Consider the following 13,257-nt stretch of genomic DNA (forward strand, 5'->3'; position numbering starts at 1 on the left):
AAGGCTTGTGGCTTGACGTTTTGCGCACTAATAGCCCGTTTGACCTGTAGTACAATTGTTCGATGTGTCGAGGTGACAGGTGGTTGATGTTAAAGGTGAGGATTGTGAGAGAAGAGGTAAGAAATGTGTGGTACAAAATTGGTATAGTGGATATCTGATGTCAATTCTCGTCAAGCTCAATGCTCTGCGCAAGGAGAGCCCACGGAGGAGGGGGAGGAAGGTAGTATTGTACAGAAGTACTTATGATAAGAAGACTCACTCTTGTGTCATATCCCATTCCTTCATTCTCTCCCTCACCCAACCCCTCCACATCTCAGATTCCTCCCTCCCATCCTTCTCCCCTTTCACCTCAACATTCACAGTCTTGGGATAATCACACAAATTGACATGGATGGATAATTCGCTCGTGGTGCTGCGAACGAAGAAGCCCCCCAATCCTCTTGTGAGAGTCTCAGTGGGTAACAAACTTGATTGAATGAGTTCTATCTCTTCTCGAAGAACGTCTTCCATCGTCTCCGTGGGTCTATACTTGAATGCTTCATGTCCTTACCACTCCGTTCGCATACATAATCTGCGTATCTGCTCAATCTTAATCCACTTGGACGTTGGAAGGGGTACATCTCGATCATATTAGGCATGCGAACCTTTCCTATTTAGCGCGCCTATCTTGAGCCGTTCAGATGAACAGCCAGGATTTCGGTTCCCTTCTCCTCCTCGATTCATCTCTCCACCATGTCAGCCATCGCAGTAAGTCATTTCTATTATAAGAAGAACTACAACTGATCCACAAAGCCAGTCAACCCGAAACCTTTCTTACAAGAACTCACTGGAAAAATAGTGGATGTCAAGTTAAAATGGGGATTAGAATACCGAGGTTATTTAGTTTCGACAGATGGTTATATGAACCTTCAAGTGGGTTTCAAATTTATCTATTTCTTCCCATCCTCTTCGCTTCTTCCTTGTAAACTTTTAACTTCCATCCATTCCTCCTTTTCCCATTACATGAGGAACTACAGGCTGGCCGTATCGACATCGCAGATGAATGTGAAAACATGATCGTATCAGTGGAGAACTTATGTCGAAAGTAGCTCTCAGGATCGGGGTTACTCTTAGCAGTGGAAATCATCAGAAACATCTTGAAACATGATGTGAAACGAGAGCAATTAAAAAGGAAACGTGTGTCTGGGAGGTTCAAAAGAGGGAAGAAGGAAGAATGAAGTTGTGGAATAAGGAATTGGACTGATAGACAGTTAGCAAATACGGAAGAAATGGAAAATGGGAAATCTAATGGAACTTTGGGAGAAGTGTTCATAAGATGTAATAACGTTCTTTACCTTGGGTATGTCATTTCTCACTACTTCATCTTAGAATACAGAACCAATCTGACGGATTAGTGAAGCTAAAGATACACCTAAGATGGATCAAGATTGAGGTTGTTGGGTGTTGATTGTTGGATGTTGGTATTTCGATTGAATGGTGATTCGTAGGATTGTGATATGCAACTGGATTCATTTGATTATTTTCACTTATCCCTTTGACATTTCTTGGCTCATTTGATCGATCGTCTGTTCAACCAGCGGTTGACGGAGGACCACGGGACAGTTCGATGGGATTCGGTGTGTTCGAGCAGATTGATGATCGCAGAGAAACAGAAAATTATGAGTTTAAAGATGATGTAAAGACAAAATGCTAATATGCAAAATATAATCTACAATTCGTACCATTCTTATTTCCTTTGCAATGGTCATTAGACTGGTCGAGAAACTGGACGAAGTGATCAATCTTGTTTCACATGAACCTTCTCGAGCAAATCGGCAAGACTGTATGTCAGTGTTTTATCTCTTAGAGGGACCTTATCACTCTTGGTTACCCTTAAGGTTGGGACAAGGTGATAAAGTGACGGGAGGAGAGAAGGAAGGGAGAGAGAGGTAGACAGACACAGAAAGAAAGGTAAAGAGAGGTAAAACAGGAGGTAGAAAGAAGAGAAGGAAACGAAGGCTAGACAGAGAAAAACTCACACATCCGTGTCTTTGTCGTCCGCAGGGGGTAAAGAGGCCGTACCGTCTACACCAGGAGCCACACCGTCATCTGGTTCTTCATCATCATCTTCATCCTTTCCATCTTCATCTTCATCTTCATCCTCTTCTTCTGAGGGTGGTTCTTCCATATCGTCAACTGTGTATCAGCTCGATCAATTTACTTGAGCTTTCCATTTTGCTTGTCCCCTCCCTGATACCCACTGCGAACTTAGGTTTGAGGAGAAAGTATCTTGATTCAAGCAGGATTATATTCACAAGCCCGTCAACACGGTCATGTACGAATTTTCACGAGTGAACCTTGCAAGATTTGCAAGTGCGAACACGTGGAAGGAGAAAGAAAAAGTATTAAGAGTCAGAAATTAACTCACGTTCATCCAAAGCATCTTCAAATCCATTCAAAGCTAAAGCTTTTCTCAACCCTTCAACACAATCATCATCCGCTTCAAACCAATTCCCATTCAATTCCAATTCTTTCAACTTTTTCAAATGTTGAGCGATAGCTTCGGTCAAAATCTCTACAAACCTTTTATCCAATTCACCATATTGTAATTTCAATATTTCTAATTTATCATTATTACCTTTAGCCAATAAACTAGCTAAAGCTATTCCACCTGAAGGTCCTAACAAACAATCAGAAAGATTAAGTTCTTTCAATTCTTTCCATTTGGGTAAAACTTTTATCAAACTTCTCATTCCTATTTTCGTTATTGTATTATCTTGAAGATCTAATATTTCCAATTTTGTATTATTCTCTAAACCTTCTGATAAAGATTTAATACCTTCCATTCTTATTCCATTTTGAGGCATTCTGATTTCTTTCAAATTCCCATGAGCTGAAAATGCTTTTGCCCAAGATGAAGCAGAACCATTTTCTAATCGATTCCTACCACAAATGATTACTTTTAAATTACTTGGTTTACCTTCGGATTTACATTTCTCTGCATTTTTTAATAAAGCTGAAGAAATGATGATACCGCCTTGAGGACCTAGACCGTTGTTGTTAAGTTTGAATATTTGGAAATGAGTGTTGGAACTTAGGAATGGGACCATTGAATCTGCACAACGACCACCGAATGCGTTATCGGATAAATTGATTTCGACCAAGGAAGTATGGGATATGAGAGAAGAACATAGAGCAGAGAGAGATTGAGGGATTTCAGTGATTAGTCTTCCTGTGAAGATATCGGCTAAATTGACGATCTAAAGATGTCAGCCTACTCCTATGTCGATTTAATCTCAAATACGACATGCTATCCTTCATACACTCCCCAAGTGCTTCATGAGGGTAGATGCAAATCAAATGACCTTCAACACCATGCCTGCTTAGCACGAGAGAATCATCATACCTAACTTATTCCCACTGCATGAAGCAGGTAGGAGTCTGTAGCACATTCAGCAATGGCATCAGCCCCATCTACGGTACGAAGAAAGCGAGACCATGACAACTTAAATGGGTTGAGGTGGCAACTTTGGTCACTAAAGAACAAGTCATAACCCACCTTGAGACCTTTCTTCTGTTTGAAAACCTCCGCCAAAGCTTCACAAGCCCCAACACCTAAAGAATTCCCACCGAGATGTACCTCTTCAACATCCTTCATCTCCACAAGTTGAGAAAAGTACGGTTCCAATTGATCTGCGGTGTCTGCTTTTAGGTTTTTACCTAATATTGACCATACTTTGTGATTATCACTGGAAGAAACGGAAGTGGAAGTGGACATGATGCAGATAAGCAACTAGGAATTCTGTAGGTGCGGAGAGAAGTAAGGGAAGATGAGAAGTAAGGAGAAAGTTGGAGAAAGTTGGAGAAGGAATGTGAGGGAAACGCTCGGACACGAAATTCGATCGAACCTCGAGGTCAGTGGCGGTGGCGATTGTGTGCCACACGACATAGCAGCATGCAGCAACTAACTTAGCAACATGCAACACTGCAACAACCCGGTTGGCACGGGTCACGTACTCTCATGGTCTGTTCTGAGCAGGTGGGGTACACAAGCAGGGTGCAGAGAATACAAGACGAAGATATTCGAATGCGCCGATAGGATATGAGAATACATGTGCTACGACGACAAGGATGACCTAGAAACGTCCAAGTATCCTAAGACTAGTTTTCAAGAGCGATTTCAAGAATCATGATTAGCATGTTGATCCTGATCCATAAGTCTCCTATGACTCCAGTCAACATCACTCACCCAAGGTATATCATTAGATGAATATTGTCTCGCTGGTCGTTTATACGGTGCAACAATATCCGCCATCGCTCTAGCTTTATCCCGCGCTGATTCATCAGCTCATTTCACCTCATGACGCAGAGCGTAAGCTGACGGAGAGGGAATAAAATCCCAAGTTCGTAATTTCGTATTGTCAATCTCTTCTCTTTAAAGTTCATTGTTCCCTTTTCAGTCAACATTATCCCTTTATATGATGAAGATTGAGTCGGTCTTGCGACTCACCCAAGCTGCAGCGGAGAAATTGTGACTTCCGACATATATCCAACCACCATAGGGTGATTCTTCCATCTCGGAAGCTTTGCGTTTTCCTGACTTGCAATCGACAGAGGTGAATCCTAACGATCGTGGTATAGGCTCAAATGTCCCTATCAACATCTGAAGTGTCAGCGTCACGCTCCATCTAATTTCATGGCCAGTTGACGAGAGGCTAAAGCAGGACCAAAGTTGATCATATACTGTACGATGTTCCAAAAGAAGTGTGTGTGAGCATAAAGAATGTGACAACTTAATGAGATTGGCGAAGGCGGGGGACTGACTCACCTTCGTATGCATCAACACACCACCACGTTTTGACTCCGAATGATGAAACAGATGTTTAGTATTGGCCGTAAAAGCCTTCCCGCAAAACATTGTCCCTCCGCCCTGACCATCAGCTTTCTCTATGAATGATCATTCTGAAGCTGACATCTTTACCGAGTTCGCTCGCTTCCACAGTTGCCAAAGAGGGAAAAATGATCTTCAGAGGTGGCCAATCTTTGTATTTTGGATGATCGACCAGCGCCCGAACGTCTTTACCGGTACAAAGTTGGTAGAAAGTATTGTACCATTCGATATTATATTGTCCTAAAGAAGATCCCTTTCGGTCAGCTGATGAGTCATCGTGGGAATAGCTGACCTACTTGGAACTCCGCTACCAATCTCTCTCCTTTTGACTGAACCAGCCCTTCATCTTTCAAGACCTTTCCCAATCTGGTCATACCGTATTTATCCGCTTGATCATACCCATGATGATACCCTGCCACACTCATGATCAACCTCACACTTACCCGAGACCAGTCGTACTTGTCAAGTCCCTCGAATGCGCCGCTTACCTGGGGAGGTAAATCAGAACCGGCTTTATGTTGATCTTTAAGGTATCTAAGAGCTTTGTGAACTTTGAGATGGATGAAGAGAGATCGGAAATGCGCCACAAAATCTTCGCCTTTTGTTGTGGGTGCCGGAGATGTCGGTTTGCGAGGAAGAAAGTCCTGAACGAATGTAGTCTATCAACGTCAGTGTCAAAACGAATTGTCGACTATAAACTCACATTTTCGATCCAGTCCCAATCATATGGGACAAAATTAGCGGTGGAAATCATAACTCTTAGTCGTCCAGTTTTATAGAAGATCCAAGCGTATTTCATGTGGGCAGCACTAATGGTCAACTGAACAACTATCAGCTCGGGAAAAGAACTTACCCCCTCTCATCCAGCATGAGCGGATAACAGAACACCTCACCGGTCACTTGTGCTTGAACTTTCCCATTGTACGTGGAATGCATCTCTTTAGGATGGGGTCGGACGATGACCGTAGGTACTTTCTGCGGATCGGGCAAAATACCAGAAAGCCAATCATCATCTAATACGAAAGTCGACAGTATGATGAGCTTAATCTCCGATGTCTACCGGTCAGATTCCGGAAGACATAAATGATTGACTCACTTTACCAATTACTTGAGGGAGCGAGAAGGTGGGTTCTGTTGTGGGCCTACCGATCGTCAGTGCGGAGTGACGAAGCTCGCCGTTGAGGTAGTATTCTCCTGCAGCATCGCGAGGTAGAGGACCAGACTGATGATAAGGGTGAACCGATCTGGGGGCTTCGCTGCTTGAAGAGGTAACCACGACAGGCTTGGCCGTCACATTTGAAGGTCCAGCACCATTTCCTCGTAAGGATTGGAGCTTGCTTCTACCGTCGGTCGCACTATCGGCTCCTGTAGAAGTAGGGGCGGCAGGGGTCGACAGCAGCGAGGCTTCCAGAGGTTTCCCAACGGCTGATGATGTATCTGCTGATGCAGCAGCACGAGCGGCTTGTCGAGCAAGACGTTCTTTTTCGAGTTGAGCACGATCGATGGTAGCCCCACCTATCCGGATCACAGAACCAGTGGTGTCTGGCACGCTTTTGGACTGTATCGAGGGTTCGCTTACCCGCTCTTTTCTAGGAAAGGCATCGGAGGGATTGACGTCGTTTGCAGCTGGCTCATAAGGGCCCTTTGCTGCTTTGGACGCGGCGAGAGAGGCATCCATAGCTCTGCATGTTAGAAAGAATACTGGACCAACTGGAAAAAGCTGACTCTTGTAACATCCGCCTCTCTTCCTCTGGAGTGTCCTCCCGTCTTTGTCGTTTGGGCGCTCGGACTTCCTGCTTCGACAACTCCAACACTCTCTGCAACTCATCGTCCTCATTTGGCTCAGAGTGCTGAGAGTTACCTGAGTTTCCACGGGTCATGACATCAGCTGGGTCGATAGACAAGGCGAGCGCTCTAAACATGAGCAATCTGTCACCCGCTGAATAGGGAAGACACACGCTTGTAGCTCGTCATCTTCGTCGTCATGTCGACGGGCATGAGATGAGCTTGACCCAGAAGGTGGTGCAGTTCTCCACGTAGCCCATATTGCTCTGGCTCTCAGCTCAGTCAAGTCAGGAGGGGTCAAATCTGCGAGCTCACCGTTTCATCTCTGCATAGTCCGTGGTCTCCGGATCCATATCTTGAAAGACTGAATCGCAATGAGCGTCAAACTCGGGATCCATGCCCCTGACTGGGGGCGGTGGTCTCCCGACGGCTCTGAAAAGGTTAGCTCATGTGACACTACATATTGTACGGAGAAGAATCCTTCATGACTCACCCTCTGTACATGGCTGCCCGGCTGCTTGGCTGCTTAGGACGACAACCCCTGAAACGATGGTTGTGCTCCAAAAAGTGTCACCCAAGAAGAGCTCTTGGACTTGAAAGTGGAGGTCGCCGTGTAATAGTAGTTACGTAAGCAAACCCCTTCCACCGAAAAAGCGCGTCAGGGGTTTGAATGAGCATCGCCCCCAGTGCAGAAGAATAGACGTCACCGCAAAGTCTGTCCATTCCACCTCACCATCCATCCAATCATCCATACATTCCTTCTAATCAGGCTCACCCTCAGCGGTACATAGTTAGTCCCCCTCACCCCAGCTCTGACCCCTGTCGTTGTACGGTACGACAAGCCATTCATCCACAGCCCAAGCTCTGTCTCTGTCTCTCAAACCGGTTTCAAAACGCGTTCCTGAAGTACCCCGGTCACGGACATTCCTCTTCCTTCTCTCTTTTTCTCATCCACTATCTTCTATCCCACTCTTTCTCTTCTCTCTTTTCTTCCATCCTCGCGTCATACATCGTGAGCACTTCATTCTGTCTACCTTCGTTTCACCATCTCACATGTCAACCAACATCATACCCCTCCCCGTCCTTCCGCTCAGACACGGCATTAGCATGTAATCATGCCGCTATGCTAATCTGACACTTGTCTCTCTTGCACCGCATTTCTATCACGATCGTTTCTCCAGTTCTCCACTCTTCCCCCAACACCCGAGACAAACGCTGACACGTAATCCTTCGTCTGTCGTCCCACCTCGCACTCAACTTACTTTCAATCTCCAAAGGAACCCTTCGGCCCGTCACCCCGTTCACTCCTTTCTTCTCTCACAACTATAACAAAAACACCAGTCCCTTTGCTCTCACTTCTCAACATCTCGATACCTCGTGTTTGCAGACTGACGTAGAGGCCAGCGGCCATTTTCATTCTTTGACACCATGTGTGGTGAGCTTCTATTCTCTCGTCCTTCATGTTTCGTCGCAAAGCTTGGGCCACTGTTGACCTCGGTGCAGGAATCTTTGCATACTGCTCCTATCTCGTCGAGAAAGATCGCAAGTATGTCTGTGAAGTGTTATGCAATGGTCTTTCTCGATTAGAATACCGTGGTTATGACAGTGCTGGTGAGTATGAAATTTTTCTCTCCGCCATATAGTTGTTCACATTTCATCCCTCTAGCCCTTCATCCGGTCTGTGTACGAGCTGACATCTGCAGGTATTGGTATCGACGGCGATACTCCTACATCCCCAATCATCCTCTTCAAAGAAGTTGGCAAGGTCGCCGCATTGCGCAAGCATATCGCGGAAGGCATCCCCACCCCTGCTCCCTCCCCTGACAATGTCGCTGTCAACGGAAGTGCAAAGCACGTCGACATGAGCAAGGTCTTCCTCTCGCAAACCTCCATGGCACACACTCGATGGGCGACTCATGGTGTTCCAAACCCTCTCAACTGTCACCCCCACGTCAGCGACCCCATGACCGAGTTTAGTCTAGTGCACAGTACGTCAAGTTCTGTCACATGATGATCTGGCTGACGGACAACAGATGGTATCATCACAAACTGTGAACGCTATCATGTTAGAAGCAAGGATACAAGCTAATTAAACAGACAAGGAACTCAAGCAAGTTTTACAAAAGCGCGGATATGTCTTCTACACCGATACCGATACGGAAGCAGTTGTCGTTCTGTGCAAATACGTATGGGACAGCCAACCTCATCGCCGTCTCAGCTTCACCGAGCTCATCAAAGCTGTCCTGAAGGAGCTCGTAAGTACACTTCTTCATCCGTGGTAACGTAACTGACGCGAGTCAGGAAGGCTCATTCGCGTTCGTTTTCAAATCTACCCACTTCCCTGATGAAATCTTGGCCTGCCGACGAGGATCCCCTCTCCTTATCGGTGTCAAGACCGACCGCAAGCTGAAAGTCGACTTTGTTGATGTCGAATTGGCAACGGACGAGAGAAGTGCGTTCTCATTCCGTCAAACGATAATACTGACGTCGTAGTCGTGGACGAGCACCCTAATGGCCTTCTTGCTGTACCCCCTGGTGCGGCTGAACGAGTTGGTCCTCACGGGGCCAAGCTTCGTCGATCTCAATCCCGCGCCTTCCTTTCAGATGACGGCATGCCACAGCCTATCGAATTCTTTGTCGCTTCGGACGCTAGTGCAGTAATCGAGCACACCAAACGTGTTCTCTACCTCGAAGATGATGATATCGCTCATATTAGCGAAGGAGGTATGTCTTTCCCTCGTGCCATGATATCTCGCTCATTCGTCAAGAACTGCATATTCACCGCTTGCGTCGTGATGACAACATCTCCTCTGTCCGAGCTATCGAGCATCTCGAGATTGAGCTCGCCGAGATTATGAAAGGCAGATACGACCACTTCATGCAGAAGGAGATCTACGAACAGCCCGAGTCCGTCGTCAACACCATGCGTGGTCGTGTCAACTTTGACTCGCGAACGATCATGTTAGGCGGCCTGAAGGTGTATCTCCCGGTCATCAGACGGTGCAGAAGACTCATCTTTGTGGCATGTGGGACGAGCTACCATTCCTGCATTGCTGTGAGTGACAGAGTATAGCTTTGAGGCATAGCTCATCAGCCAGGCGAGACCAGTGTTCGAGGAATTGACGGACATCCCTGTCGCGGTCGAACTGGGTGAGTGGAGGAAACAAAAGGTCGGCAGCCATACTGAGACCAGCTTCTGATTTTCTGGACCGACGCACTCCTGTTTTCCGAGACGATGTGGGAATATTCGTGTCGCAGTCGGGTGAGACTGCCGACACCATTTTGGCCATGAGGTACTGCCTGGAGCGAGGTGCTCTTTGCCTAGGTGTCGTCAACGCTGTCGGAGTGAGTTTGCATTGTGGACCGGGGGCAAGGAACTGATTGCAAGTCGACTCTGTCGCGTGAGACTCACAGTGGTGTTCACATCAATGCTGGCCCGGAGATTGGTGTTGCGTCCACCAAGGCGTACACGTCACAGTATGTGGCGTTGGTCATGATTGCTGTTCAATTGTCGGACGACTCGATCAAAAAGACTGCTCGCAGAGAACAGATTATTGATGGCTTGCACGACATTCCAGAACAAATCAAAAAGGTGCTTCATATGGACAAGGCGTTGCAGCAGTTGGCAAAAGACATGTTGTCACACGAGAAGAGTCTGTTGATTATGGGTCGAGGGTATCAGTGTGAGTAGGAGGCTTGTCTCGGAGTTGCAAACGCTGACATAAAGATGCGACCTGCCTGGAAGGAGCTTTGAAGATCAAGGAGGTGTCATACATGCACAGCGAGGGGGCGAGTTTGTCTTGCAAGCGTGTGATGTAAGCGCTGACACCGGTAGATTCTCGCTGGCGAACTGAAACACGGTCCTCTTGCGCTGGTCGATGAACATCTTCCGTATGTCATGTCGCCTTACATCGGAGGACTTGGTGCTGATGAGCAGGGTCATCTTCATCATGACTCGTGACTCGCTTTATCCCAAAGTGCAGTCTGCGCTGGCCCAAGTGATGGCTCGTAAAGGTCGACCGAGTGAGTCCATGACTGAATATACGAAATTCACAGCTGAATGGCAGTCATCCTGTGCAACGAAGACGACTTGTCTATCCCTGAATCAGCCAAGGTAATCCGCGTGCCCAAGACGGTTGATTGTCTGCAAGGACTGATCAATGTCATTCCACTCCAACTGCTCTCTTACCGTAAGTCGACTGTTGGGGTTTTACCGCCCCGCGTTTCTTCATACCAACTTCCCTCTCCTTCTCTGGTGAATGGACGGGGTCGACGCTGATGTGTCCCTACGTCAGGGAATGCGACAAGAAGCAGACTGACGTGCAGACCTGGCAGTGATGAACGGCGTCGACGTCGACTTCCCTCGTAACTTGGCCAAATCAGTGACTACCGAGTGATCGCTCCTTGGTCAAAATCCCCATGTTGTGTCTTTCCACCAGCACCCCAAGAATCGTCCCCTTTGCATTTTTGTTTCCGTACATCGCACGTCTCCCTTTCTCTTGTACTTAATGGTCAGAGTTTTCATTGTGTCTATGTCACGTATGGTCATGCTACTTGCCGCGACTGCTCGACTCGACTCACTCTATTGACATGAGCATGGACAGCTGTCCGTTACCATACGAGCTGACTATTCAATTACTCTGCAGCCGATGAGAAGGCATACTGACCTCACATGGGGTGAGATCGTAAACATGAGTCACTATATCGAATGACATACATTCCTCGTTTCTACATATCTAATTCTCACAACCTACAATCGATACGATTGGACACACCCAGGTCCACTTCTCGACGGTTCAACGGGATAAAAGTGATGATACTATGAAGAACTGCTCTGACCATCATTTTCCGCTTTCTCCGTGACGACATTGGCAATATGAGCAGCTTGGGCTTTCTGAGCTGCTATTTCGTCTGCGGTAAGGAATCTACCTCCTTTACCACGAGGACGAGAACACGCGTGTCGATGACGAGATTCGTGTAGATACGGCTGGGTGTCAGCGTCTTATCTTTACACACATCCCGTTAGCCCCCCACAACCCCCGACCGTAGGAAGAAGCTATGCGTGAGAGGTCATGTGTACTGGCACCCGGCACCCGGCACCCATCATGAACAGACGTAATCCTTGAGAAACCCACGAGTATATGAGTTGAGAACACAGAGAGAAAGTAATGGATTGAAGGGAAAGAAGAAAGAAGGAGACATACTTTTCTTGATCTTGATAACCTATTTAATTCTTCTAATCTTGCTCTTGCTAAACGTCTTTTCAATATCCTATGATATTGTTTAGCATTAACATATAATGGTTCTTCATTATCCATTTCTCCTTCTCCTTCTCCTCCTTCATTTCCATCATCAATTCTCACTTCTTTATCCACTCCTACTCCTTCATTTTCGTTTTCATCTTCATCTTCCTCCGTCCTTTCCCTTATTTCTTCTTCACCACCTGTTTCATCTTCAGATACTTGTTTTTCACCTTTGGGACTACGATTCAAACTATCAGAACGGTTTTCAATTTTGATTAATCCATCTTTATTATAATCCATATTACCTGTAGAGAGAAACCCTTTTAGTTGAGTTTGGTTTTGACCAGAACCGTTTATTTGATTATGACCAGAAGAAGAAGAAGAAGAAGGATGATGATGGGATTGTTCATTTGAGGAATGCGGATTTGTGAGTTGATGAAGTTGATTATGATTGTAATTCTTTCCGTTTGATTGAGGATTGTTTAATTGATTGATGTGATTCATCGGATTGATAGGGTTAATAGAATTGATATTGTTAAGTTGATTGAGCTGTGAAGGATTGACGGAACGATAAGAAAATGGATTCAAGTCGTATGATGATTGTGAAAGGAAAGATGATTGTGAAAGAAGTGGGTATGTTAAACCTTTTTGGAATTAGCTTGTCTTCGTGTGTGATTTGTATGATTGAGAACACACGTGGAAAGCATGTGAGATGATAGTGGGATAGATATGAAACTGTAACTTCTTTTCTTAATTATGCAGTATGTAGTGTGTAACTTTCAACTCTCGGAAGAGGGTATCTGTCATGGAATAATCGAAGGGTTCAAATATCAAACTCCCAGCTTTGACATATAGATCAAGGGAAGGAAGGGTATCTTCTCCGAAATGATATGAACCTTAGGAAATTCCATGATTCCAACAAGATGGGAATGGATGAATGAGTCGAAACCTTAGTGGAAGAGAGAAGACGAAACTCACCATTATCAACCCTTCTTGATCCGCCAACCCCTTCATCAACATCAGAACTCTCAAATTCCCTAGAATCGAGGTATTGATAATAATCCAAAGATCTACTCCCATATTGTCTCGCTAGATCAAAAGGGGATATAGGTAGGTCTGAAGAACCATTAGAAGGAGGTGGATGATTCATGAATAATGGTAATGTTGAATTCATGGTAGGTTTCTATTCACGATACGTATCATGTACCGAGTAGCCAGGGAGATGATGAGGTATAGGAGATGAGGGAAGGTGGCGGTGAGATATTCGGATTTGAAATGACGATCTTTCGGTTGAGTCAAGTCGGTTAATTTCTGGATGTATTCAAATCTGGAGAGAGAACCGAAGATGTTTGCTTAGAT

General features: G+C 45.8%; 6 protein-coding genes across 6 annotated transcripts in view; 2 read left to right on the forward strand and 4 right to left on the reverse strand.

Annotated features, from left to right (window-relative positions):
- The window catches only part of TREMEDRAFT_59741 (uncharacterized protein), a gene marked incomplete at both ends in the record, with an annotated part of 4,815 nt that extends 4,305 nt beyond the window's left edge, over positions 1 to 510 (reverse strand). The window contains one exon of the mRNA XM_007001740.1: positions 260 to 510. Coding sequence (XP_007001802.1) covers positions 260 to 510 — 251 coding nt within the window. The remainder of the gene's footprint in view (positions 1 to 259) is intronic.
- A 222-nt stretch (positions 511 to 732) lies between these two features.
- On the forward strand, positions 733 to 1,431 carry TREMEDRAFT_67422 (uncharacterized protein; the record flags this gene model as incomplete). The annotated part of the gene is made up of 4 exons (XM_007001898.1): positions 733 to 747; positions 793 to 912; positions 1,251 to 1,339; positions 1,395 to 1,431. The coding sequence occupies 4 exons, from the start codon at positions 733 to 735 to the stop codon at positions 1,429 to 1,431; spliced, it is 261 nt and encodes an 86-aa protein (XP_007001960.1).
- A 346-nt stretch (positions 1,432 to 1,777) lies between these two features.
- Positions 1,778 to 3,757, reverse strand: TREMEDRAFT_26727 (uncharacterized protein; the record flags this gene model as incomplete). Its single annotated transcript, XM_007000725.1, has 4 exons — positions 1,778 to 1,820; positions 2,019 to 2,175; positions 2,408 to 3,239; positions 3,539 to 3,757. The coding sequence occupies 4 exons, from the start codon at positions 3,755 to 3,757 to the stop codon at positions 1,778 to 1,780; spliced, it is 1,251 nt and encodes a 416-aa protein (XP_007000787.1).
- A 303-nt stretch (positions 3,758 to 4,060) lies between these two features.
- On the reverse strand, positions 4,061 to 7,197 carry TREMEDRAFT_70993 (uncharacterized protein). The gene is made up of 14 exons (XM_007002027.1): positions 7,149 to 7,197; positions 6,971 to 7,087; positions 6,829 to 6,921; positions 6,596 to 6,784; positions 5,967 to 6,552; positions 5,724 to 5,926; positions 5,574 to 5,679; positions 5,167 to 5,529; positions 4,953 to 5,123; positions 4,808 to 4,909; positions 4,490 to 4,642; positions 4,362 to 4,431; positions 4,229 to 4,314; positions 4,061 to 4,186 (listed from the first exon to the last, which is right to left on the reverse strand). The coding sequence occupies exons 1-14, from the start codon at positions 7,157 to 7,159 to the stop codon at positions 4,160 to 4,162; spliced, it is 2,277 nt and encodes a 758-aa protein (XP_007002089.1). The 5' UTR covers positions 7,160 to 7,197; the 3' UTR covers positions 4,061 to 4,159.
- Positions 7,198 to 7,409: 212 nt separating this feature from the next.
- Positions 7,410 to 11,207, forward strand: TREMEDRAFT_70994 (uncharacterized protein). The gene is made up of 17 exons (XM_007002028.1): positions 7,410 to 7,667; positions 7,997 to 8,090; positions 8,159 to 8,266; positions 8,359 to 8,643; positions 8,689 to 8,706; positions 8,753 to 8,910; positions 8,957 to 9,107; positions 9,149 to 9,379; positions 9,424 to 9,710; positions 9,754 to 9,805; positions 9,849 to 10,000; positions 10,044 to 10,338; positions 10,383 to 10,444; positions 10,491 to 10,546; positions 10,593 to 10,678; positions 10,723 to 10,845; positions 10,982 to 11,207. The coding sequence occupies exons 2-17, from the start codon at positions 8,084 to 8,086 to the stop codon at positions 11,050 to 11,052; spliced, it is 2,142 nt and encodes a 713-aa protein (XP_007002090.1). The 5' UTR covers positions 7,410 to 7,667; positions 7,997 to 8,083; the 3' UTR covers positions 11,053 to 11,207.
- A 267-nt stretch (positions 11,208 to 11,474) lies between these two features.
- On the reverse strand, positions 11,475 to 13,072 carry TREMEDRAFT_59744 (uncharacterized protein; the record flags this gene model as incomplete). The annotated part of the gene is made up of 3 exons (XM_007001741.1): positions 11,475 to 11,642; positions 11,860 to 12,218; positions 12,877 to 13,072. The coding sequence occupies 3 exons, from the start codon at positions 13,070 to 13,072 to the stop codon at positions 11,475 to 11,477; spliced, it is 723 nt and encodes a 240-aa protein (XP_007001803.1).
- Between the last annotated feature and the right edge of the window lie 185 nt (positions 13,073 to 13,257).

This window comes from Tremella mesenterica (genome assembly GCF_000271645.1).
Source record: "Tremella mesenterica DSM 1558 unplaced genomic scaffold TREMEscaffold_1, whole genome shotgun sequence".
Classification (NCBI taxonomy): Eukaryota; Fungi; Basidiomycota; class Tremellomycetes; order Tremellales; family Tremellaceae; genus Tremella; species Tremella mesenterica.